Source organism: Chiroxiphia lanceolata, assembly GCF_009829145.1.
Source record: "Chiroxiphia lanceolata isolate bChiLan1 chromosome W unlocalized genomic scaffold, bChiLan1.pri scaffold_46_arrow_ctg1, whole genome shotgun sequence".
NCBI classification, from domain to species: domain Eukaryota; kingdom Metazoa; phylum Chordata; class Aves; order Passeriformes; family Pipridae; genus Chiroxiphia; species Chiroxiphia lanceolata.
Genome location: NW_022476501.1, coordinates 158,296 through 179,697, shown reverse-complemented (window position 1 = coordinate 179,697; position 21,402 = coordinate 158,296). Strand labels below are relative to the sequence as shown.

Below are 21,402 nucleotides of genomic sequence, written 5' to 3'. Positions count from 1 at the left end.
ACTGGGACCATGCAGGGGCAAATGGCATCGTCCAGGCAGTGACTGAAAGTGCCTGGGGCCAGACTGGACTCAGACTGGGAGTCCCTGAGAGGGAAAGGAACCATCCTGGGGGGGACTGGGAGCAACTGGGGCCACCTTGGGGGCAACTGGGATCCTATTGGGAGTGACTGGGATCCTATTGGGAGTGACTGGTAGTGACTGGAATCCTAGTGGGAGTGATTGGTAGTGACTGGGATCCTACTGGGAGTGACTGAGAGTGACTGGGACCATAACTGGGAGTGAGTGGAACTACACAGAGGGGAACTGGGAACCAGTGGGGTCATGCTGGAAGCCAACTGGGGACATACTTGGAGCAACTGGGATCATCCTGGAAGAAACTGGGAGTGACTGAGAGTGACAAGGTGCGTGCTGGAGGCAACTGGCATAGACTGGGAGTGACTGGGAGTGACTGGGATTGTACTGATGGGAACTGGAAGCATCCTGGGGCAAGTGGAAGTAACTGGGTATGACTGTGAGCATGCTGAGGGCAACTGGGATATACTGGGAGAGTCTGCAACCATCCTGGGGGTGACTGGGACAACACTGGGATTGACTTGTACCCTGTGGGGGGCAACTGGGATCGTACTTGGTTTGACTGGATCTGTGCTGGAGGCAACTGGGAGCAACTGCGACCACACTGGGGATAACTGGGGTCATACTGGGATCACAGTGGGAGCAGGTTGGTCCATGCTGGGGGCAATGGGATCATCTTGGGAGCCACTGGGCCCACAGTGAGGGTGACTGGGGCCATACTGGGAATGACTGGGAGCATTCCGAGGGCAGTTGGGACCATATTGTCACAACTGGGATATACTGGGAGTGTCTGCAGCCATCCTGGTGGGTATTGGGATCACACTCGGAGCACCTGGGAGTGACTGGATCTACAATAGGGAAACTGGGATTGGCTGGAACCATGGTGGGGGAAGACTGGGACCATACTTGGATTGACTGGATCTGTGCTGGAGGCAACTGGGAACAGCTTGGCCCATGCTGGGGTAACTGTGATTGTACTGACATCATACAGGGATCACAATGGAATCATACTGGGAGCGACTGGGTCTCTGCTAGGTGCAATTGGGAGCAACTGGGATCACACTGAGAGGAACTGGGACCAAGTGGGACCAAGCTGGGGACAAGTGGGATCATACTGGGATCTCAGTGGGAGCAGCTTGGCCCATGCTCGGGTGACTGGTGTCATACTGGGAGTGACTGGGAGCATTCTGAGGGCAGTTGAGACCATGCTGGTGCAACTGGGATATACTGGGAGCAAGTGGGATCAGGCTGGAGGTGACTGGGATCATACTGGGAGTAACTAGGACCACACTGGGGGTGACTGGGATGTAGTGGGAGACACCAGGACTGACTGAGATTATACTGAGACTGACTGGGAGCAACTGGGACCTTGCAGGGGGTAACTTGGATCCTACTAGGAGAGAATGGAATCAGACTGGGAGTGACTGGGATCATGCTGGGATCAGACTGGGAGTGACTAAAAGTGACTGAGATCATCCTGGGGGTGACTGGGCCCATCCTGGGGGTGACTGGGAGCCCCTGGGCCCGTGCTGGGAGCCCCTGGGCCCCCCTGGCTGGAGCTGCTTTCCCTCCTGCGGGTTCTTGGCAAAGGCCCCAAAGCACAAACTCTGCTCCGAGCCCTCGCTGCGTTTCCTCCCTTTGGGCAGCAGCAGCTCCTGAGCCCTGAACAGGCTCCTGTCCCCTGCAAACACTTCACCTGCCTTTGACCTGGGAGCTCTCAATGACTCACACATTTACTGAAGGTTTAAACTCGGCTTTTTCTCTTACTTTTCTTCTTTTTTTTGACTTTCTTTCCTCTTTATTCTTTCTAAAATTCCCCCTCCCCTCTCTTTCCCTCCCCTCTCTGTTCCCCTCCCTCTGTCCTTTGTGCTGCAACCATGACCCAGTTGCTCCCAGTATGATCCTGGTCACTGACAGTCACTCCCAGGATGGTTCCTGAATGGTCCTGGTCACTCCCACTATCATCCCAGTCACTCCCAATTGGATCCCAGTTGTCCCCAAGGTGGTTCCAGTTGCTCCCAGCCCCCCCCCCCGGATGGTTCCTTTCCCTCTCAGGGACTCCCAGTCTGAGTCCAGTCTGGCCCCAGGCACTTTCAGTCACTGCCTGGACGATGCCATTTGCCCCTGCATGGTCCCAGTTGCTCCCAGGATGATCCCACTATGAGTCCAGTCACTCCCAGTATGATCCCAGGAGCTTGCAGAGACTTCCAGTATGAATCCAGTTTGATCCCAGTCATCCCCAGTATGGTTGCAATCCCTCTCCCATACTCCCAGTATTATTGCAGTCACTCCCAGGATGATCCCAGTATGAGCCCAGCAGGGGCCCAGCTGCTCCCACTCTGATCCCAGTTGCCTCCAGTGTGGTTGTTCCAGGATGGATCAGGAATGGGGACCCCTCTGTGCCCCCCCTTGTGTCACCCTGTTCTGGGGGAGCTTTGGGGGGACATCTGCACCCCAACACGGCATCCAACACATCCCAAAGTGTGCTGGGACCACCTTGAACCACCCCACAGCCCTCCAAGGTAGCCCCAAAGTCCCTCAGAACCCACCCAGGACTCCACCTAACCCTTTTTTTGGGGGGGACATTTATAGACACTGGTGTTACTGGGAGCCCCCCCCCCACTGCAGGTGAGGAGATCTCGGGTGAGAGGGGGTGTTGGGAAGGGGGGGTCAGTGAGTCAGAGGGGATAAGAGGGGTGGTGGGACCACAAACTGAGTGGGAGGAGAGTAGGACTCTCCAAAAGTGGAGGAGGAGGGCAACTGAAGGTTGGGGGATGATGGGAAAGGGGTGGGAGAGGTCAGAAGAGTGGGGAAAAGGGGAGGGTGGGACCCCCAAACTGAGCATGAGGGGACTGGGGATTGGGGGAATGATATGTAAGGGGTGTGAGAGGGGGAAAAAGTGGGGGTTGGGACCCCAAAAGTGATCCTGGGCAGGCTGGGAATTGAGGGGATCCATGGAAAAACCCTTCTCAGAGAGAAAATTGGGTGACCTGAATCCGGGATGCTTTTAGGAAAGAGGTCTGAACATTTCTTGAAGAATGGAGGGGGATGACTTTTTATTCTTGACATTCCCTGTTCTCCATTTGGGGGCAGGATGTCCTCTGGGCCCATGTTTTGTTCCCTTTGCAGTGAGTGCAGCCTCAGAGGGCTGAGCCCTCTCTGGCTGGGCTTGGCCTCTCCTGGAGAGACTCAGGCCTGGCTGGGCTGCCCCAGGCAGATGGTGCAGGAAGAAGAGCTCAGGCTCTGGCTCTGGTGTCCCTGGGGCTCAGCCTGTGCCCCATTGCTGGGCAGGGGCTGAGCCCCACCTCTGCCTGGGGGCCTTGGCCAAAGGGCTGCCAAGGAAGAGGCCCAGCAGCCTTGGGGCCTGCCCAGCTTTCCTCCTCCCTGGGGACTCTCAGTCCCCGCCTGACACCGTCTGGGCCCAAGGCCTTGCTGCTTTCGGGCTCACGGCCCGCCGGCACCATCCCAGCGGCCTGACCCCCCTCCTTCCCCTCTCTCCAGCCTCTCCTGCCTTTTCTGCCAAGGGGCCATCCAAGGAAAAGCCCGCTTCTCACCAATGGCACCTGTGGCACGGCTGCAAGGCTCCAGTGGGCCAGGCAAGAGCAGGAGCACCGAGAGCCTGAGGAGCCAGGAGATGCCCTGGCTGGGCATGATGCTGCTGCGGGACGAGCTGACACCTCTGCACAGTCTCTGCCCGTCCCTGCCAGCCGACTTCTGCCCAGGCTCTGGGCACGGGGACGCAGCGCTGACACTTTTCAGCCCCCGCACTGTTCCACAAAGGCTGTGATGTCACAAGGCCCTTGCCTGGCAGCCAGGAGATGGGCAAGGCAAGGCAAGGACGCAGCCTCTGAGCCACCAGCACGCTGTCCCCAAAGGCTGGGCTGCCACAGAAGCCCAGAGTCCCTGAGCTTGGCAGAGACTTGGGAGATCAACCGGCGTCCAGCCTACGCCCCATCCCCAGCACGTCAAGCAGAGCACGGCACTCATATTATCAAGTCAATCATATTATATTATAGAGCTCCATTTCTATATTGGTTATGTATACCTTTTATATATCTTTATATACCTTTTATATAACTTTATATACCTTTTATAAACCTTTTAATTCCTTAATAAAATCCCAGGGATCTTGCTCTGCCCACATTTGCTACAAGCACACTGGTGGCTAAACAGGTCACTATGAGAGATAGACAAAATGGGTTGCAAAAGGCAGAGCAGAAAGACTCCTTGGATGGGATCGACAGGACTCGGTTCTTTCTGCGTTGTCTTTTCTCCTCGATGCTGATCCTGCTGCGTTCTCAAAGGAAGCAGCAGCGTTAGAGATGGGGTGTCTCCAGACCTCCCAACTGGAGGCCAGAGTAGACCAGTGATGAAGATCAATATGGCCAAGGCTGAGATGTTGTTTCAGGCAGTCCTTGTATCTCCTCTTCAGGGCTCCTCTCTTGTGGCAGCCGGTGGCAAGTTCACCACAGAGCACGATCTTAGGGAGGGGGTGGTTGGTCCTTCATCCTGGAGACGTGCCCTGCCCAGCACAGCTGTGTTCTCAGCAACATGGCCTCAATACTTGTGACTGCTGCCTGTTCTAGAACAGATGGATTGGTCACATCATCTGACCAGTGGATGTTTAGGATTGTACGGAGGCAGCGTTGGTGGAAGCGTTCCAGGAGTCGCAGGTGGTGGCTGTAGATGACCCATGATTCGGACTTCCAGCCCAAAGAGCTCAGCAGTCTCAGCAAAGCAGGATGTTAAACGCTGCAGAGCTGCTTCTGTGTGAGCGACGAGGGCGGCGTCATCAGCATAAAGCAGCTCCTGGACAAGATGGTTTAAGGTCTTGGTGTGGGCCTTCAGTCGCCTTAGGTTGAAAGGGCTTCCATCAGTACAATATCGAATGTAGATCCCATCCTGATCCTCGAGGTCTGCCATGGCCCTTTGGAGCATCCTACTGGAAAAGATTGTGAATAGGGTTGGTGCAGGAACACAGCCTTGTTTCACACCACTGGTTATTAGAAAGGACTCAGAAAGTGTGTTACCATATCTGACTTGGTCGTGCTGATCCTCATGGAGTGAGATGATCATTTTGAGGAACTTGGGGGGACAACCTAAACGTTCCAAAATCTGCCACAGACCTTTTCTGCTCACAGGATCGAAAGCCTTGGAGAGATCAACAAAGGTTCCATAGAGACCTTTGTTCTGTTCCCTACACTTCTCTTGCACTTGTCTGAGGACAAATCCCATGTCTGTGGGGCTCCTGTTGGCTCTGAAACCACACTGGCTTTCAGGGAGAATTCCTTCTGCTCTAGTGGGTATTAGTCTGTTCAAGAGTACTCTTGCCAGGATTTTGCCAGCAATGGGGAGCAGAGTAATACCCCGGTAATTTGAGCAGTCTGATTGTGCTGGTTTAAAGGTAAACCAGCAGGGGAAATGAACTCAACCCAAAAGAGAGATTATAAATCAGAATAACAATTTAATAAAATAACACAATAAGTACGATTATACAGACAAACAGTTGGTTTTAACCCACCAAACCCAAATGTATAACCCAGCACCCTGGGGCATGAACAGAGTGGTGTTTGTTGGGCCCCCTGAGCCCAAAGGAAAGGGAGAGGGGAAAAAACCCTGTTGGTGAGAGTGGTGGTGCAGTGTGGTCAAGAGTGGTGGTTGCAGTTCGGTGGAGAGTGGTGATCTGCAGTCTGGTTGAGAGTGGTGGTCACAGTCTGATTGAAAAGTGGTGGTTGCAGTCTGGTTGAAGAGACATCGCTGACATCACAGGCAGAGCAGTGACATCACAGGGACAGCAGGGACATCACAGAGGCATTGGTGACATCACAGGGACAACAGTGACATCACAGAGACAGCAGTGACATCACAGAGACATCGGTGACATCACACAGAGATCAGTGACAGCACAGAGACAGCGATGACATCACAGAGGCATCGATGACATCACAGAGACTGCAGTGACATCACAAAGACATTGGTGACATCACAGGCAAAGCAGCCACATCACAGGGACTGTAGTGACATCACAGTGACAGCGGTGACATCACAGTGACAGGGGTGACATCACAGAGACAGCGCTGAAATCACAGTCACAGCAGTGACATCACAAAGACAGCGGTGACATCACAGGCACAGTGGTGACATCTCAGAGACAGCAGTGACATCACGGGGACAGTGGTGACATCACAAGAACATCAGTGACATCACAGGGACATCGGTGACATCATAAGGACAGCAGTGACATCACAGGGACTACAGTGACATCACAGAGAGATCGGTGGCATCACAGAGACTGCTATGACATCACAGAGACAATGCTGACATCACAAAGACAGCAGTGACATCACAGAGACAGCAGTGACATCACAGAGAAAGCAGTGACCTCATAGGGACAGTGGTGGCATCACAGACAAAGCAGTGACATCACAAAGACAGTAGTGACATCACAGGGACAGCGGTGACATCACAGAGACATTGGTGACATCACAAAGACAGCAGTAACGTCACAGGGACAGTGGTGACATCACAGGAACAGCAGTGACTGTTACAACGTGCCCCAGGAAAAAGGGTGGGGGTAACTCAGGTTTTATCAATAATTCCCTTGGGGTGGATTAAAGTGAAACGACACTGAATAATCGGTGTCTGAAAACATATTGACAAGGTTTATTTTAACAATTTTGTATCAACAGGTATGCCAGCATTTTGGGGGCTGTCATAACCTTTCAGGGGAGGAGAAAAATGCACAGGGGAGAGAAAGACAGGGTAAGAGTAAGGGAGAGCAAGAAAAAAAGAAAAGATGAGAGTGGTATAATCACCGCCCACTGGATCCAGCGATGTCTTGATCCGCAGGCAGTGGGGGGAGAAGAAAGAAGCAAAAATCCCCAAACCCCCAAAGTCACCAGTCAATATCCATATCCTTTGCACCTCCCCAAGGTGGGGAGTTGTTTTCATAGGGTGCTGTCCCCCTTTTTGGCGCGGAGTTCATGTGGAGGGCGTGGGAAACTCGGCTCTTCCGCCTTTTCGGGGCTTGACATCTTCTGCACTGGAGGAGGGGGATGGGCCCAGTTGCCCATCAGAAAGTCAAAAGCCTGCAGAGGTCTCTTAGAATGCATAAATCATAAACCGTTCCAGTCTCTGACACCCACTCTGATCCCAGTTGCCCCCAGTGTGGTTGCTCCAGGATGGATCAGGAATGGGGACCCCTCTGTGCCCCCCCCCTTGTGTCACCCTCTTCTGGGGGAGCTTTGGGGGGACATCTGCACCCCAACAAAGCCTCCATTGCATCCCAAAAACCCACTCAGAGTCCACCCAGGACCCCACCTAACCCCTTTTTTGGGGGGACATTTATGGGCACTGGTGTTACTGGCAGCCCCCCTGCCTGCAGGCGAGGAGCTCTTGGGTAAGAGAGGACTAATGTTTGTGGACCTCCCTATGGGCTCTGGCTCGCATCATGCCTGCAATTTTCTTGTGATGAACTGGTAACATCCTATTTAAGCACAGAAATGGTTTCACACTCAGTGCTATTGTTAATGTGAAGAAGGATAAAAAATTCTTTTATAACATGGAGGCAAGAGATAACCTGTGCTATCACTGCATGAGGTGGAGGGGATTGACTGCAGTCAGGGGGAAACTGGGGCAGGATGGTTTGCCCCCGATGAGGCCTGGAATCTGTACAGAGAGTGCAAGCTTTCTGGGGGAGGGTTGGTGAGACCAGGATGTTGTCTGGTGTTGCATCAAACTCCAGATATACATTGCCTGTGATGGCTCCTAACAGGCCCATACATTTGTGACTGGCAGTCAACCACTTCCTACTATAAAAGATGAATCCAAATTATAAAAGTCTGAAATGAGAAGTTCTGTTGTACTAGACTTTATATTTTGCAGAAATTCCCGAGATTCATCGCGTTGTCCGGGCCCATACGATTGGACACACCTGTTCACCTGTCCAAACCTGGGAACTAGGTCTGCCAACCGGGAAAAGATTATCTCAGGTACTGTTGACTCCAAGTAAATGACCACTGTAACCCACTTGGATCTCCTCACTGGGGATGGACATGATTATATTATTGTCTGTACTTTTGCTGTTACTCAGTTGTTATGTTGTTTTACATTTTTGGAGATGACACTTGATCACTATGCTGTTTGAGTCATTCACCAGTGTCATGGTCCCACCACAGACCACGTGGTGGGATGTATCAGGGGTTAATTCCCCTGATACTTTTGGTCTGTGTTTGGCCCAGCCACCTGTAACAGGTTTGTTCTTTCCCTGAAAAGTTATGAGAAAACAAGCACTGATAAAATGGGAACTTTGTCCTTGAAGGGAGTTTTGGTATAAACTATATTTAATTGGTGTTCTGTGATTGGCTAATCATCCTCCAAGGTCGCTTGAAGGAGAAAATGAAGACTATAATGATGAAGGACGCCCCCAGACTCATTTGGAAAAGACCCCCCCCAGCACAGTACGCAGGCGCAGGGAAAGCCACTTACTGACTCTCCAAGGATGCAGCTTCTGCTCTGGATAATTACAGGCCTGCTGGGTCAGTGAGAGAACTTTATGGGCAACAGCTGGGGAACTGGGGGAGGTTGTGCTGGGAGCTTGTTTCTCTCCTCCTTCCTCTCCTTTGGGTTTGTTTGTTTTGTTGGCCACCTCTTGGTAATAAATATTGGTTTTGTTGAGCTTTCAATGGTGTCGTGGTTTCAGCTTCAGTATGATCCAAACCCCTCCCCCACATAGCCACCAAAGGGATGGTGGATTGACAGGCCCAGCTCTGTGCAAGAGAAGTTGAGGGCTCTGAGCAAGAGAGGGGAGGAGAGCCGGGTCCAGGCTTGGGAATTGCCAGGAGGGCTTTGGAAAGGAGCGCAGGGGAAAGGGATGTCTAAGAACAAGTCCCTTAGGAGAGGGAAGCAGAGAGGCTGAGTTTTGACCCAAGCACAAAGATGTGCAGGGCAGAGCAGAGAATATGCCCACAGAAGATTCTTGTGCGTCCCTTCTGACAGGCACTTCTTGTCACAGCCTGTCCTCTCCATTCCAGAACGGGCCCTGGCAACCAAAGAGCCAACAGCCCACACCATAGTGCAGACCAACCCATGTGCTTTGGGCCCTTTTGTTGTCCTCTCCATTCTGGCCTATCCTCTCCATTCCGCAATAGCCTCCGGAAACCAAAGAACCAATCCCCCACCAGGTGACAGTTCAAGCCCATCCGTGTGCCAAGGGCTCCTTTGTGGGGTCACAGCCTATCCTCTCCATTCCACAATGGGCCCTGGCAACCAAAGAACCAACGCCCTACAACCCCAAAGTGAAGCCCCACCCATGTGCCATGGGCCCTCTTGGGATGTCTCAGCCTGTCCCCTCCATTCCAGAATGGCTGCTGGAAACCAAAACACCAATGTCTCACAGCCCCCAGTGCAGCCCAACCCATGTGCCATGGGCCCCATTGTGATGTCACGACCTGTCCTCTCCATTCCGGAATAGCCCCTGGCAACCAAAGAACCAACCCCCCACAAGGTCAGAATGCAGCCCCACCCGTGTGCCATGGGCCCCTTTGGGATGTCACAGCCTGTCCTCTCCATTCTGGAATAGCCCCTGGCAACCAAAGAACCAACCCCTCACACCCCCACAGTGCAGCCCCACCCGTCTGCCACGGGACTCTTGGGGATGTCCCGGCCTTTCCCCCAGCAAAGAAAGCCTGCAACCTTCGGGTTTCACATGCAGTTGGGGGGCCACCCTGGGCACTGCATGGGCAGCAAGAGCTTTCTGTCCTGGCCCTTTTTGTCTGGCAGGAATCTTCAGCTCTGTTCGCTTTGGCCAGTCAGACTGGCAATTTCAGCGCAGGGCTCCTGCAAGCCAAGGACAGCCCTGCCCTCCAGCAAAGAAACCCCTTACCCTCAGGCTCTTCTTCTGTTCCTTAAAACACAACCTGCAGGGGAGCTTTCTGGGATCTCTTCTCTTGGCAATTGGCAAGATAGACCCGCTCCCATGTTTAACACCTCAGGCAAAACCACCCTTTGAACACCTTTGCCAACCCTCCCCAACCTTTCCCAAAGCCCAGAGTTTACAGGCGTCCGTAATTCTGGCCCAATCTCACCCAAGCCCACAAACCAGGACAGAAACCTCTCAGCCGCACGCTGCCTCCTTCCCATTGCTGTGCCTTCTGTGCAGGCCAAAGGCCTTCAAATCAAGGACCCAAAATTCATGGCCTGTTCTTTTTCCCAGAAGAGAAGGCGTGCTGAACTCTCCAGACCAGGGAACTGGAAGATCTCCCCCAAACTCCTTTGCTACACGCTGCAGGGCCAACGATTCCTCTGCTCTGCCCTGTCGGCGCTGCTTTGTCTCATCTGGGTCCTTAGAAACTGTCAGCCAAAGCCGGGCAATAAAATCTCGCAGCAGTTGGTTGGCTTCCAGAGGTGACCCTACTTCATTCAGCACTGAAGGGACACAACAATTGCTCTCTAACACCTGGACATCAGTTCTCAAAACTTGGAACTCTTTTGACATTTGAGCAGACAAAAGAATTCCTGTCCATTGGCTTACCAGTTCTCTGCAGGAATTCTTCTTCTCTCTTCCATTGGCTCTTGATTTCTCACTTTGCATGAGACTTAGTCCACAATTGTTGTCCTTTTCTTGTCTTTTCCCTAGATAGGGAGAGCCTCAGGAACTGTCTGTTAGTTTTGTCTTCGTCTCTGGTTTCTCTCAGGGTCTTTGTGGTTTAGAAATTCTGCCTTCTTGGTGTCCAGGTCTCCAAAAGAGATTTCTCTGCCAGGTCTCTGACCATTGAAATATGGCAGGCCTTCAACTTTTCCTTTGTTTTTCTAACAAATGGCCATGGCCCAGAACTTGTCCATCCCCCATTGGCTATTGCCCCCATTCAATCTCCTGCCAGCAGTTTCTCCCCACTGCTGGCTGGGCTCCTTTGTCAAGCACTAGAACTTGTTGGGGAACGGGCCCAGTCCTGTTGCCTATTTTTGGTGGGGATGTGCAGGAGGGCATTGAGTCTTCCCTGAGCAAAGTGGCAGAGGACCCCAAGCTGGCTTGCAGTGTGGATGTGCTGGAGGGTAGGAAGGCTGTGCAGAGGGACCTGGACAGGCTGGAGCTCTGGGCCGAGCCCGTGGGCATGAGGTTCAAGAGTGCCTTTGGTGCCTGTAGTGGTTTGGACTTTGTTTTCCCCCAGAGGATAAGAAAAGTGGTAGACCCCATGGGGTGGAAACCCCCGGAAGTTTTGAAATTCTGTCCAATGAGCGCTCCTGCAAAAATGTAAACATACCACAACCAAACGGAAGAGAAGAGTTGTAATTTTAGGTTAGAAGAAGTAGCCATGTTGTGAAAGCCACGAGGAGAGGGCAGGAGCCCTCTGGGGGGGGCCTCTGCCCCCCCCCAGCCCCAGCTGGGGGCTACAGAGACTTGGAACAGTGTTAAGCTGGACTATGTGTCTGTAACTGTGAGCTGGGGGATGTTTTCCATCGTGAGTGAGCAGAGACAGAGCAGAAGCGGCGGCAGCGTCCAGAGGTTGTGGCTAAAAGCCAACTGATAAGACCTGAACCAGAGAAGCAGCAGAAACAGCATGCAGCCAAGGAAGACTCAGAGCTGCTCAAGCCGAGGTAGAGAACTGGCAGCAGAGAACAGAACTAAGTTTCTACAGAGAGAAAGCTTGGGGGTAAGGACTGCAAAACTCCCCTAAACTTCCTTGGAGATCCCTCCAAAAATGGAGGGGGTGGACTCTTACTGATTAGAAGTCCTAAATGGGTAAAGGAGCTAAGAAGCTCGGTCGTCCTGAGAGCTCAGCCAGGACGGTGTGTGGGAGGTTGGCCTTGAGGGCCCTCCCTTGCTGCAAGCTACAAAGAAGCTCGCAGCCTGAGACAGGGCACAGAGGCCCTGCAAGGAGCTTGAATCTCCTGGAGATACCAGACCGTCATGAAGACCCCCTGTGCTTCGTGATATGACGTGGTGAAACGACCTTTGTCTGGGGTTACAAAGGCCACGAAAGACCCCTCGGTTGGTTGACGATGGGGCCGCGAGGGGCTTGGATTCCCCCTCGTGTGTGCTGGCAGAGATCCAGCAACAGCTGCATGCATGAGAGAGCCTGCTGCCTTAGAAGAAGCTGCTGCCCTGAGAGACTGGAAGGGATCTGTCTTTCTTTCCCTCCTGGACTTTTATTTGGAGGGGAGAAGAGATCTGATCCATTGTAAATACTATATGTCATAGTAGAGATAGCTAAGGTTGTATATAATGTATTGTAGTATTTATTTGTACAGTCATTGTAATATATTCCCTTTCCCCCATCCTGAGTCTGGTTGTGTTTTGTCTGGAAAAACCCATCTCACATTGGGTTGAGATGTGGGAGGGGGAATGGAGGTAGAGAATTGGATTTTTGGGCTATCTCAAACCATGACAGGGCCCCGCCCTGGCCTGGGGTGTTTCAGGAGCCCCCCGGGTGCCCAGTGCAGCTGAGGGCCGGGGCAGGAGGAGAGGCCGCTGCTGGGCCGGCGCCGGGCTCCCCAGCACTGTGGCGAGGCAGCCGCCTCCAGCCCAGGCCTCCTCCTGCCGCCGCCCTCAGCTGCAGCAGCGGCAGCCTCAGGGCAGCCGGGCCGGGCCTGGTCCCTGGGCGGGGCCGGGCCGTGCTGGCCCCGCAGCCCCCGCAGCTGCAGGAGCCCCGGGAGCCACGGCAGCCCGGCCCCGGGGGCACAGGGCCAAGGGCCACAGCGGGGCAGGGCCCCCTCTGGGGGTCCCTGGCAGCCGGGCAGCCCGGCCAGCAGCAGCGCAGCCCGCGGCCAGCGCCGGCGGGGCAGGAGCTGCCGGGGCTGCGGCGGCTGGCGGGGCTGGAGCCCCAGCGGCACGCCAAGGAGCCGGCGGTGCCGAGCACGGAGGGACACGGGCAGGGCCCGGGCCCGGCAGGCTCCCTCTGCGCCCCAGCGCTGCAGCCCCGGCATCTGCCCGGCCCTGGGCCAGCAGCCGCTCAGGGTGGGGCCCGGCAGGACTTGGCTGGGGGGAGCCGGGCGGCCTCTGCATGTCCCCCACTCTCCTTTCAGTCCCCCCAGGGCAAACCACCTCCTGCCCTGCGCCGGCCACATAACAGCCCCCCTTTTCCTATGATTTTTTGGGTCTGGGAGTGCCCAGACCCCTCATTCCCAGGATTTTTAGGGTCTGGATGTGCCTAAAGCACCTTTCTCCAGGATTTTGTAGTTCTGAGAATGTCCAAACCCCCCTGTTCCCAGGATTTTTACTGTCTGAGAGTACTCAAACCCCACTGTTCCCAGGATTTCTGGAGTCTAGGAGTGTCCATGTCCCTCTTTTCTGACATTTTGGGGTCAGGGAGTGCCCCAAAAACCTTCTCCCTGAATTTTCATGGTCTGGGAATACCAAACTGCCCTTTTCCCAGGATTTTGCGGCTCTGGATATGCCCAAACCACCTTTCTCTATGATTTTGTAGTTCTGGGAGTGCCCAAACACCCCTGTTCCTAGGAATTTTAGAGTCTAAGACTGTCCAATCTCCCCTTTCCGATATTTTGTGCTCTGGATGTGCCCAAACCACCTTTCTCCAGGATTTTTAATGTCTGGCAGTGCCCAAACCCCCCCTGTTCCCAGGATTTTTGGAGCCCCCCCACTGCCCCCCAACAACCAGGACTGCAGAGCACTAAGAAGCTTTACTGGGAACACTGGGAACAGCTGGGTGGGGTGCAAAGAAAAGCGGGGCTGGGGGGATACACGACCCCCCCAAATCAGCACAGGGTTTGGGGGGTCCCGGCTGGACTCGAGGCCACGGGGAGGTGGCTCTGCTCCGTCCCCCCCTCTTGAGTCCCGTGGGCGACTCTTGAGTCCCTCTTGGGTGCCCGTGGGCTGGATGCTGGGCAGGACCAAGTGCTACTGGGTCTCGGAAAGGATGAACTCGTGGCACGGGAGCCGGGAGGACTGCGGGGACCGCGGGGCCGCGATGGCGATGCCGTGGGACAAGGACGAGCTGGTGAAGGGACCGAGGGGACAGAGGGGCTGGAGGCACCCCAGGGGAGGGCGAAGGGCTCCCCAGAAGCCTGGGATCAGAGCTCTCATTCCCAAATTCCCCGCGGTGCCCGTGGCAGAACGTGTGTGGGGGGAAAAGGGTCTGGCTCGGTCCCGGGGTGAAGACGGAGCCTATTTTGGGGTGACCATCGACGACCCGGCAGCGCCACCACTACCCCTTTCCCCGGGCCGGGATTCCCTCAATGAGACCCTGAGGAAATCCACGCGCCACTTCTGGATCGGGCTCTCGGTGCCCGCGCCCGGGATGGGCTGGACGTGGGTGAACGGCTCCCGCCCGGACTGGAGCCGGTGAGGGCCGGGGGGCAGCGCTGGGGGGCCGGGGTGGGCACACCCCTGTCCTCCGAGGGCCCCCCGGGGGTGACACGGGCCCCCTCCCGCACCCGCAGGTTCCCGCAGGACCCCGGGGAGGGTCGCGGAGCCTGCGGGGCGCTCAAGGGGGACAGGATCGACCCCCGCGCCTGCGACACGGGGCTGCAGTGGATCTGCCAGACGGAGTCCGCCCGGATCTGAGCCTCCACCGCACCCAAACCCCACCGTTAATGCGGGAAAAAAATCCCGATTCCCGCGCGTTCGGCACCCACCGGCGGCTCCCGGGCACGGGCAGAACCGCGGCCGGGGAAAGTCGCCCTGGGATGGGCGAGGCGAGGACGGGGGGTGGAGGAGAAATCGAACTGCGAAAAGAATAAAAACTAAAAATAACTTGTAACATTCACTTTGCAGGGGAGCCGGTTGCGAACAACCCCCCGATTCCCGCCTCCCTCCCGGTGCCCGAGGGCGGAGCGGACCCGCCCGTCCCACGGGGCAGCTCTTTTAGGGACGCGGGGCAGGGGACGCTCCCCGGGGCCGCTCGTCCCCCCTCGCAGTGTCCCTCGGTGCCGCTGTTTCGGTCGCGGGGCAGCGGCCACTCCCCGTGCGGGTCTTTTATTGCCTTCTCTCTCTTTTTTTTCCGTTCACGCCCCCCATCTCCCCGCCCCGGGGCGGCCCTTTCGCCGCCACCGCCCCTCGCCCGCCCCTCGTCGCATCTCTCAGCGACAGGGGGTGGGTCCCACGAGCCAAGGCAGGGTCTGTCTGTCCCTCCGGGCAGCTCCTCCAGCACCGCCGCGGCTCTGCTATCGCGTTTAATTCCATTCTCTGTATATTTTATTCGCAGCTCCCACCCCGCTCGGCGCAGCCCTTCTGGCCACCCCCGAGAGCGCCCGTTCAGTGACACGGGGCGGGGGGGACCCCTCGGTGCAGCCTTTTATTCTATTTTACTCTATTTCTTGCCTTTTCTTCTGTTCCCACGCTCGCTGCGGCTCTTTCGGACCCCTCGGTGCAGCGATTTTAACGCCCCCGCGGAGCCAAGAAATGCCGGGAAACAGTTTCCACGGTCTGAAGAAGCTTTTCGTGAAGTTTTTATCTCGTGACCTTATTCTCTTATTAATTAGCACCCAACCCCCCATTTGCCGGGTGTCTCTCTCCTTCTCGTGCTGATCGGTCGCAGCTGCAGTTCTCCGCTGGACTCTGGGGTGGTCAACGAGTCGGTGGTCGCGACCTCCCACTGCTGGAATGACCTTCCCAGTTATGGCTCGGTCGGCCTGACTTCCCTCCTGTGCCTCGGGGCAGGGAACGGCCACGAGCCGGGCGGGGACCCCCCCGGCACCCGCGGACGTTCCCTCGGGTCTTTCCCCGCCCGCAGCTCCCGCAGCTCCCGCAGCTCCCGCAGCTCCCGCAGCTCCCGCAGCTCCCGCAGCTCCCCCGCAGCTCCCGCAGCTCCCGCAGCTCCCGCTCCCTCGGGACGTTTCCCCTCGTGGGCAGCGAGGGGCGCTGGGGGTCCCTACGAACCCCCTCCCTTTAAGATCCCGTTCAAGTCCAACCTTTCTGTCACTCAGGAGACGCGGGGAGGTGACGAGAGCTTCGTCCCGACCGGGTTCGCCTCGGGGTGCAGCCACTCCCCTTGTGCTTTCCCTGCCAGAAGCCGAGCCACATTAACAAACAGGGACACACAAATGGGCTCAGTACCAGCGCTGGGTGCCCCTGGGCTCCGAACTGCGGGGGCAGGAGCCGCTGGGCACAATCCTGAGCACCCTCTCGGGTGCTGGTTCTTCCCCTTGGGAGGCTGAGCCCGTTCTGCAGCTGCCCTGGGCCAGCAGCGTCCTGGCAATGGCACCCCCATGTCACAACAGGGAGTTTGTCTGCAGGTGTTTTTTTTTTTTTTTCCAAAAAACCCCACCCCAACAAAACAACAACAACAATAACAACAAAAAACTGTGAAAAAAAACAAACTCCAGTTCCCTGCCTGCAGTTTCCCGTGCATTTGCAGTTTGAAGTTCGTGTGTTTTCTTATTTCCTCTTAAAAGAACACCAGGATGGATTTAGAAAAAACTGGTTTTAGTCATTAATCCATTCCTTTCTTGTGCCCACAAGAACTACTGGTTGGTGACCTCTCCCTGATCCCTCAGCACGACTTTAGAACCTTTCTTCAATTAAACACTTCCCCCTGATAATGAAAGGCTGTATAACAAGGTCATAAATATAGTTAGGACAATATTTTGGGTTGGGTGTATTTTGGTCCACCTCTTAGGGTATCATTTAAAGTGCACGCCCCCATCCCAGCCACGTGGGACCTCTTCAGCCAAAAACCTCCCCCTGGGTTTCTCAGATTTCCCAACGGTGGTCGTACATCTCCAACAGATTCTCATTTCTTCTGGCTCCAAACTGTGCAGCTTTCACGGGGTGAAAGTTTGGGATAATTCCGTCCCCTGCCCAGATGAGGAGAGAGGTGACAGAGCAGCATCTGGCATCAATCAGGGTGCCAGCCCATGACATCTCCCTTGGCTGAGAACCCTTAAATATTTTTAAGCAAGGAAGGGTTGAAAAAAAATGCCTTGGATGAAATGCTGAAATCTGCTGGAGAAGAGCAAAACAGTCCAAAAGCTATAAAAAAAAAAGTCTCGCCTCTGTGTTGGCTCTCCTCCCCTGTCTGTGGCTCAACAGACTCAGCACCAGGAGATCTGCCAGTCTCTGAGAGCTGCCCTGCCAGGGTGAGTACTCCAGAGCAGCCCCTGGGCTGCCAAACTCGGGGTGGTGGGTGCTCCCTGCCCACAGGGAGCCACGGCTGGGACAGGGCTGAGCCCCCACATCAGGGTCTTGTCTCTGGGGGGGCTGCAATGACCACCTGATTAATTAAATGTGGCACGTTGAAGGGAAGGGGGGAATAAACCCCAAAATTCACAGTTTTACAGCTGGGTTTGGTGAGGCTTTTTCTGCCGTGGGGTTGGTTTGAGTGTTTGCTGTGGGGTTGGGCTGGTTTATCATTTTTGCTGCCTTGTAAGAGCTTCTGCAGTGGTTCTGTTGGGGTTTTTTCAGCCCCTTGTTGCTGACAGGGTTGCTTCTCAGAAAGAGATTTGAGCAAATCGTGGTGCAAAGAGGCAAATAATGATATGGTAGAAAGGACTTTAATTTGTTTCAGTTGAGTGGAATGAACAGTGATTTTGGGGGGAGCTGGAGGAAACCACGATGGGCTTGGGAGGGATTGAACCTGGGCAGGAGCTTGAGCTGCACCAGGGGGGGTCTCACAATGTGAACCTTTGGGGGTCTTTTTAAGGGAATTTGTTGAATTTGTACAGTCATCATAAAGGAGCAAAAATGACAGTGGGACTGGGTGAATCAGTAACTGCACTGGCTCTCTTTTAGCTTCAAATAGATACTTCAGTTTTGCAAATATTAAAACCTTCATCAGCCCACTGGTTTCTGGCTCAGAATTGGGTTTGGGAGGGATTAAACCCGAGCAGGAGCTCGAGCTGCCCCAGGTGGGGTCTTACAAGGTGAACCTTCGGGGGTCTTTTAAGGAAATTTGTTGAATTTTTACAGTCAACATTGTGAGGCAGAAATGAAAGTAGGACTGAAATTTTGGCTTGAAATGAGGGGGTGGAACTTGTGCCCTGGGACTTCTGCCATGTCAAGCAGGTCCAGGCACTTGAAACTTTAGTTTTTGAAATCGGAAACCCTTCACTTGTACTGTACTGTGATCTGCCCCGGTTTTGGGATCAGACTCAGCTCAGAGCTTGCACAAGGTCTGTCTCAAAGTCTGGCCAGTCTTCGCGAACGAAGATCTGGGAAAGGTCTCTACCCACATTTGTTACAAGCACGCTGGTGATACAGGGCTTTGTGAATGCGGGTAAGGCCTTCGAGCCTGCGCAGTGGATTTTTTAGGTGAGACACAGTGTGCGCTGAGCTGAGCCCACCCTTTAATCCTAAGGTTCATCTGCCGGGGCCGAGCGAGCTTGGACGGTGGCAGTGAGGTCCTCAGGACGTAGGTTTGTTTAGAGTGACCTTCTCTTAGACGGATGGCCTTACAGGGCTGATGAGCTCCATCTACCCGGGTTTAGAGTTGTCCTTCTCTTCTGTGTGTTCTGGGGCTCCCCTCTCATCTCCCACGATGGCACTGTCCGCACAGGCGAAGCTCCCATTCTCTCGTTCCTTTCTGCACACAGAAATGCCCAGGGCACCCCATCTCCTGTCAAGCACATGCCCATTATCCTGTACAAATTTACAAACTGCGAGCAGGTCTCCTAGGTTTCCTGAGTCATCCTGGTTTTGTTTTTTTTACCTACCAATTTAACCCTCCCACTGCTCTGGAAACGCTGTTATCTGAGCACTCCTTGAGCTTTCCTCCTGCAAATCCCCTCTGAGGGAATTGCTTTGTGTTTTTTTCACATCTGTTTACCCACAATTCCTGATGAGCTTCTGTTGGTACATTTGGTGCTGGTAATAACTTACACAAGACCCAAAAGGACCAAAAGCTGCTGCCCCTGTTGGTTTGGGGTCCGGGGAACCAGGTCGTGCTCCTGCAACAGTGGGCACGGGGAGGGGGGGGAACCAGAGCAGGGATTCCTGTGAGCAAAACGAGCTCAACACAGAAAACCCGAGCAGAAGAGATGCTGTGAACTGTTACAGGCTATTTTCAATCCTCTGTGTTTTTGCAAAAGGACCCCAAAGCACAAAGTCTGCTCTGAGCCCTCAGTGCCTTTCACCGCCCCCAGCCCTGAACAGGCTCCTGTCCCCTGCAAACACTTCAGCTGCCTTTGAGCTGTGAGCTCTCAGTGACTTATTTATTTAATAGTTAAAGTGCTTTTAAACTTGTCTTTTTCTTTCCTTTCTGCTAAATTTGTTTGGGTTTTTTTTCCTCTTTGATCTTTGCTGCTCCTCTCTCTTTTCCTGTCCCTCTGTCCTTTGTGACCCACCACCCCTGCCAGAGGCTGATTCACCTTGTGTGTCAGTGCCCCACAGGGGCTGTTGTGGCTGGCTGGGCTGTGGCCCAGGAGGTCTCAGCTCCCTGCAGGTCCCCTCAGCCTCTCCTCTCCTTCCACCCCAGGCTGCCGAGTGCATCCACCCCACAGAGCCCAGGGAACGTCAGCCCCAGGCCCTGAGGCTTCTCTGCAAGGATGGGGAAAGAAACCCAAAAGCCAAATTGTTCAGGCCAAGAGGAAGCCCTGAACATCTGCAGTGATGCAGAGGAACAGTCCAAATGGGGTAATGCTGGGAAAACCAAACGCTCCAGGGGAGGGCAGGGGGTGGGAAGAGCATCTTGCTCTGGGGGGGAACCAGTGGGATGGGGATGGAGCCTTTGGGTGGGTGTGGAGCAGCCCAGGCACTGAATTCCAGGCTGTGGAATTCACCTCTGGAGGCTGAAGATCCGTCTCCAGGCCCTCAAACACACGTCGGTGGTTCTGAAGGACCCCCCTCAGCTCTCCTGCCCTCCTGAGCCCCCAGAGGGGTCCCTGGATGGGCCTGGGTGGGGCTGGGGATGGACTGAGGGTCCAGCACAGGAGGGCAAAGCAGAGGGGAGAGGAGCCAGGCCATCCTCACCCTGCTCTTTCCTGCCCCAGGGTCCTACAGAACCGAGTCAGACCGGAGAACATCCCCCAAGGTGCGTGTTCTCCTCGCTCTGTGTGTGCTCCTGGGGATCCTCAGCTTGAGCCTGGCTGGAGCAGTGACTGGTGAGTCCCACCCAGGGGGAGGATTCCAGGACCTTCCCGGCATCCAGGGAGGCTCCCGAAGTGGGTGACTCCCTTTTTTCCCTGCACTTTGCTCCAGGCACCTGCTCCTCCCTCAGTCACACTTTTTCCCAAGAGAATCATCCCCAGTTTCCCTCTTCCAGCTGCTGGAAAAAAACCCAAGGAATCAACCCCATTTTGCTGCTTTTCAGGGCTGCCCACGTGTCTGACTCAGCTTTCTGTGTTTCAGTTCTCAGTGTCAGACCCCGGTTCTCTGAGCCAGAATTCTCCCACGTGTGCCCAGACACCTGGCCTGGTTTCCAAGGAAAATGTTATTATTTTTCTGAGGCTGAGGGCAACTGGACCACGGGCCGGGAAAGGTGTGAGGCCCTGGGAGCTTCACTGGCCACCATAAGCACGAGGGAGGAACTGGTGAGGACTGGGCTGAACTGGTGAGGACTGGGCTGAACTGGTGAGGACTGGGCTGAACTGGTGAGGACTGGGATGAACTGGTGAGGACTGGGCTTGAGCCTCTGCAGCAGCACCGGGGTGGGAAACACGGGGAAACCCAGAGGATAAATCAGCCCCAAACCCCCCAGGCTGGCCCCAAAGTGCTGCCAGTGCTGGAGCCGGGAGCCAACCCCTTGGGAAAAGCCCCAGGTCTGGCTGGGGGTGGACACAGGAGGGAAAGAGGAGGTGGGGAAGGCAAGACTGGCCAAAGCCAACGTTTCTTTGCTTTGCAGGCCTTCCTTCTGCGCTATAAAGGTGAAGCAAACCACTGGATCGGGCTGGGAAAGAGGGATAACGGCTGGGAGTGGATCAATGGCACGGCCTTGAACGGCAGGTGGGTCCCTGTGTCCGTGCTGGAGCCCTGGGGTGGGCCCCAGGGATTTCCTGGAGTCTGGGATGCCCCATCCTGGGATGGGCACCTTCTCCTGCCCCGTGTCCAGGCAGCTCCTGGCTTTCCATGGAGGATTGGAAAACCAGCCAAAGCCCTTCTCTGCCAGAGGGGAAATCCCAGATCTTCTTAATTTTTGGGGGGAGTTTTCTTCTTTTCCTTTTCCCTTTCTCTCTCTGGCCCTTTTGGCTTTGCAGGTTTGAGGTTCGAGGTGGGGGGCCCTGTGGGTACCTCGATGACTGGTGGATCAGCTCGTCCCTGTGCCACACGGAGAAGAACTGGATCTGCAGCCGCCCCGACAACTTTGTCCTGTGGGAGGGGAAATTAAGAGACCCCAAACCGGGACTCTCAGCCTAAGTCTCCAGCCAGATGAGGGAGCTCCACCCCAGCACTGCAAGTGGAAGTGCTGGGGGAACATCCCAGTTGTCTGGCCGGGAAATTTT

General features: G+C 55.0%; 2 protein-coding genes across 4 annotated transcripts in view; one reads left to right on the top strand and one right to left on the bottom strand.

The window, feature by feature from the left end:
• Window positions 1-21,402, bottom strand: part of LOC116781450 (class II histocompatibility antigen, B-L beta chain-like) — a 144,975-nt gene that overhangs the window by 51,253 nt on the left and 72,320 nt on the right. The window lies entirely within an intron of this gene.
• LOC116781444 (C-type lectin domain family 2 member B-like) overlaps window positions 17,067-21,402 on the top strand; it is a 125,484-nt gene continuing 121,148 nt past the window's right edge. The window contains exons 1-6 of one of the 2 annotated variants that reach the window (XM_032677116.1): window positions 17,067-17,106; window positions 19,440-19,597; window positions 19,954-20,064; window positions 20,312-20,493; window positions 20,805-20,905; window positions 21,157-21,350. In XM_032677116.1, coding sequence (XP_032533007.1) covers window positions 19,510-19,597; window positions 19,954-20,064; window positions 20,312-20,493; window positions 20,805-20,905; window positions 21,157-21,316 — 642 coding nt within the window. In that variant the 5' untranslated portion in view covers window positions 17,067-17,106; window positions 19,440-19,509 and the 3' untranslated portion in view covers window positions 21,317-21,350. The remainder of the gene's footprint in view (window positions 17,107-19,439; window positions 19,598-19,953; window positions 20,065-20,311; window positions 20,494-20,804; window positions 20,906-21,156; window positions 21,351-21,402) is intronic. The other variant, XM_032677115.1, reaches the window with a different exon arrangement.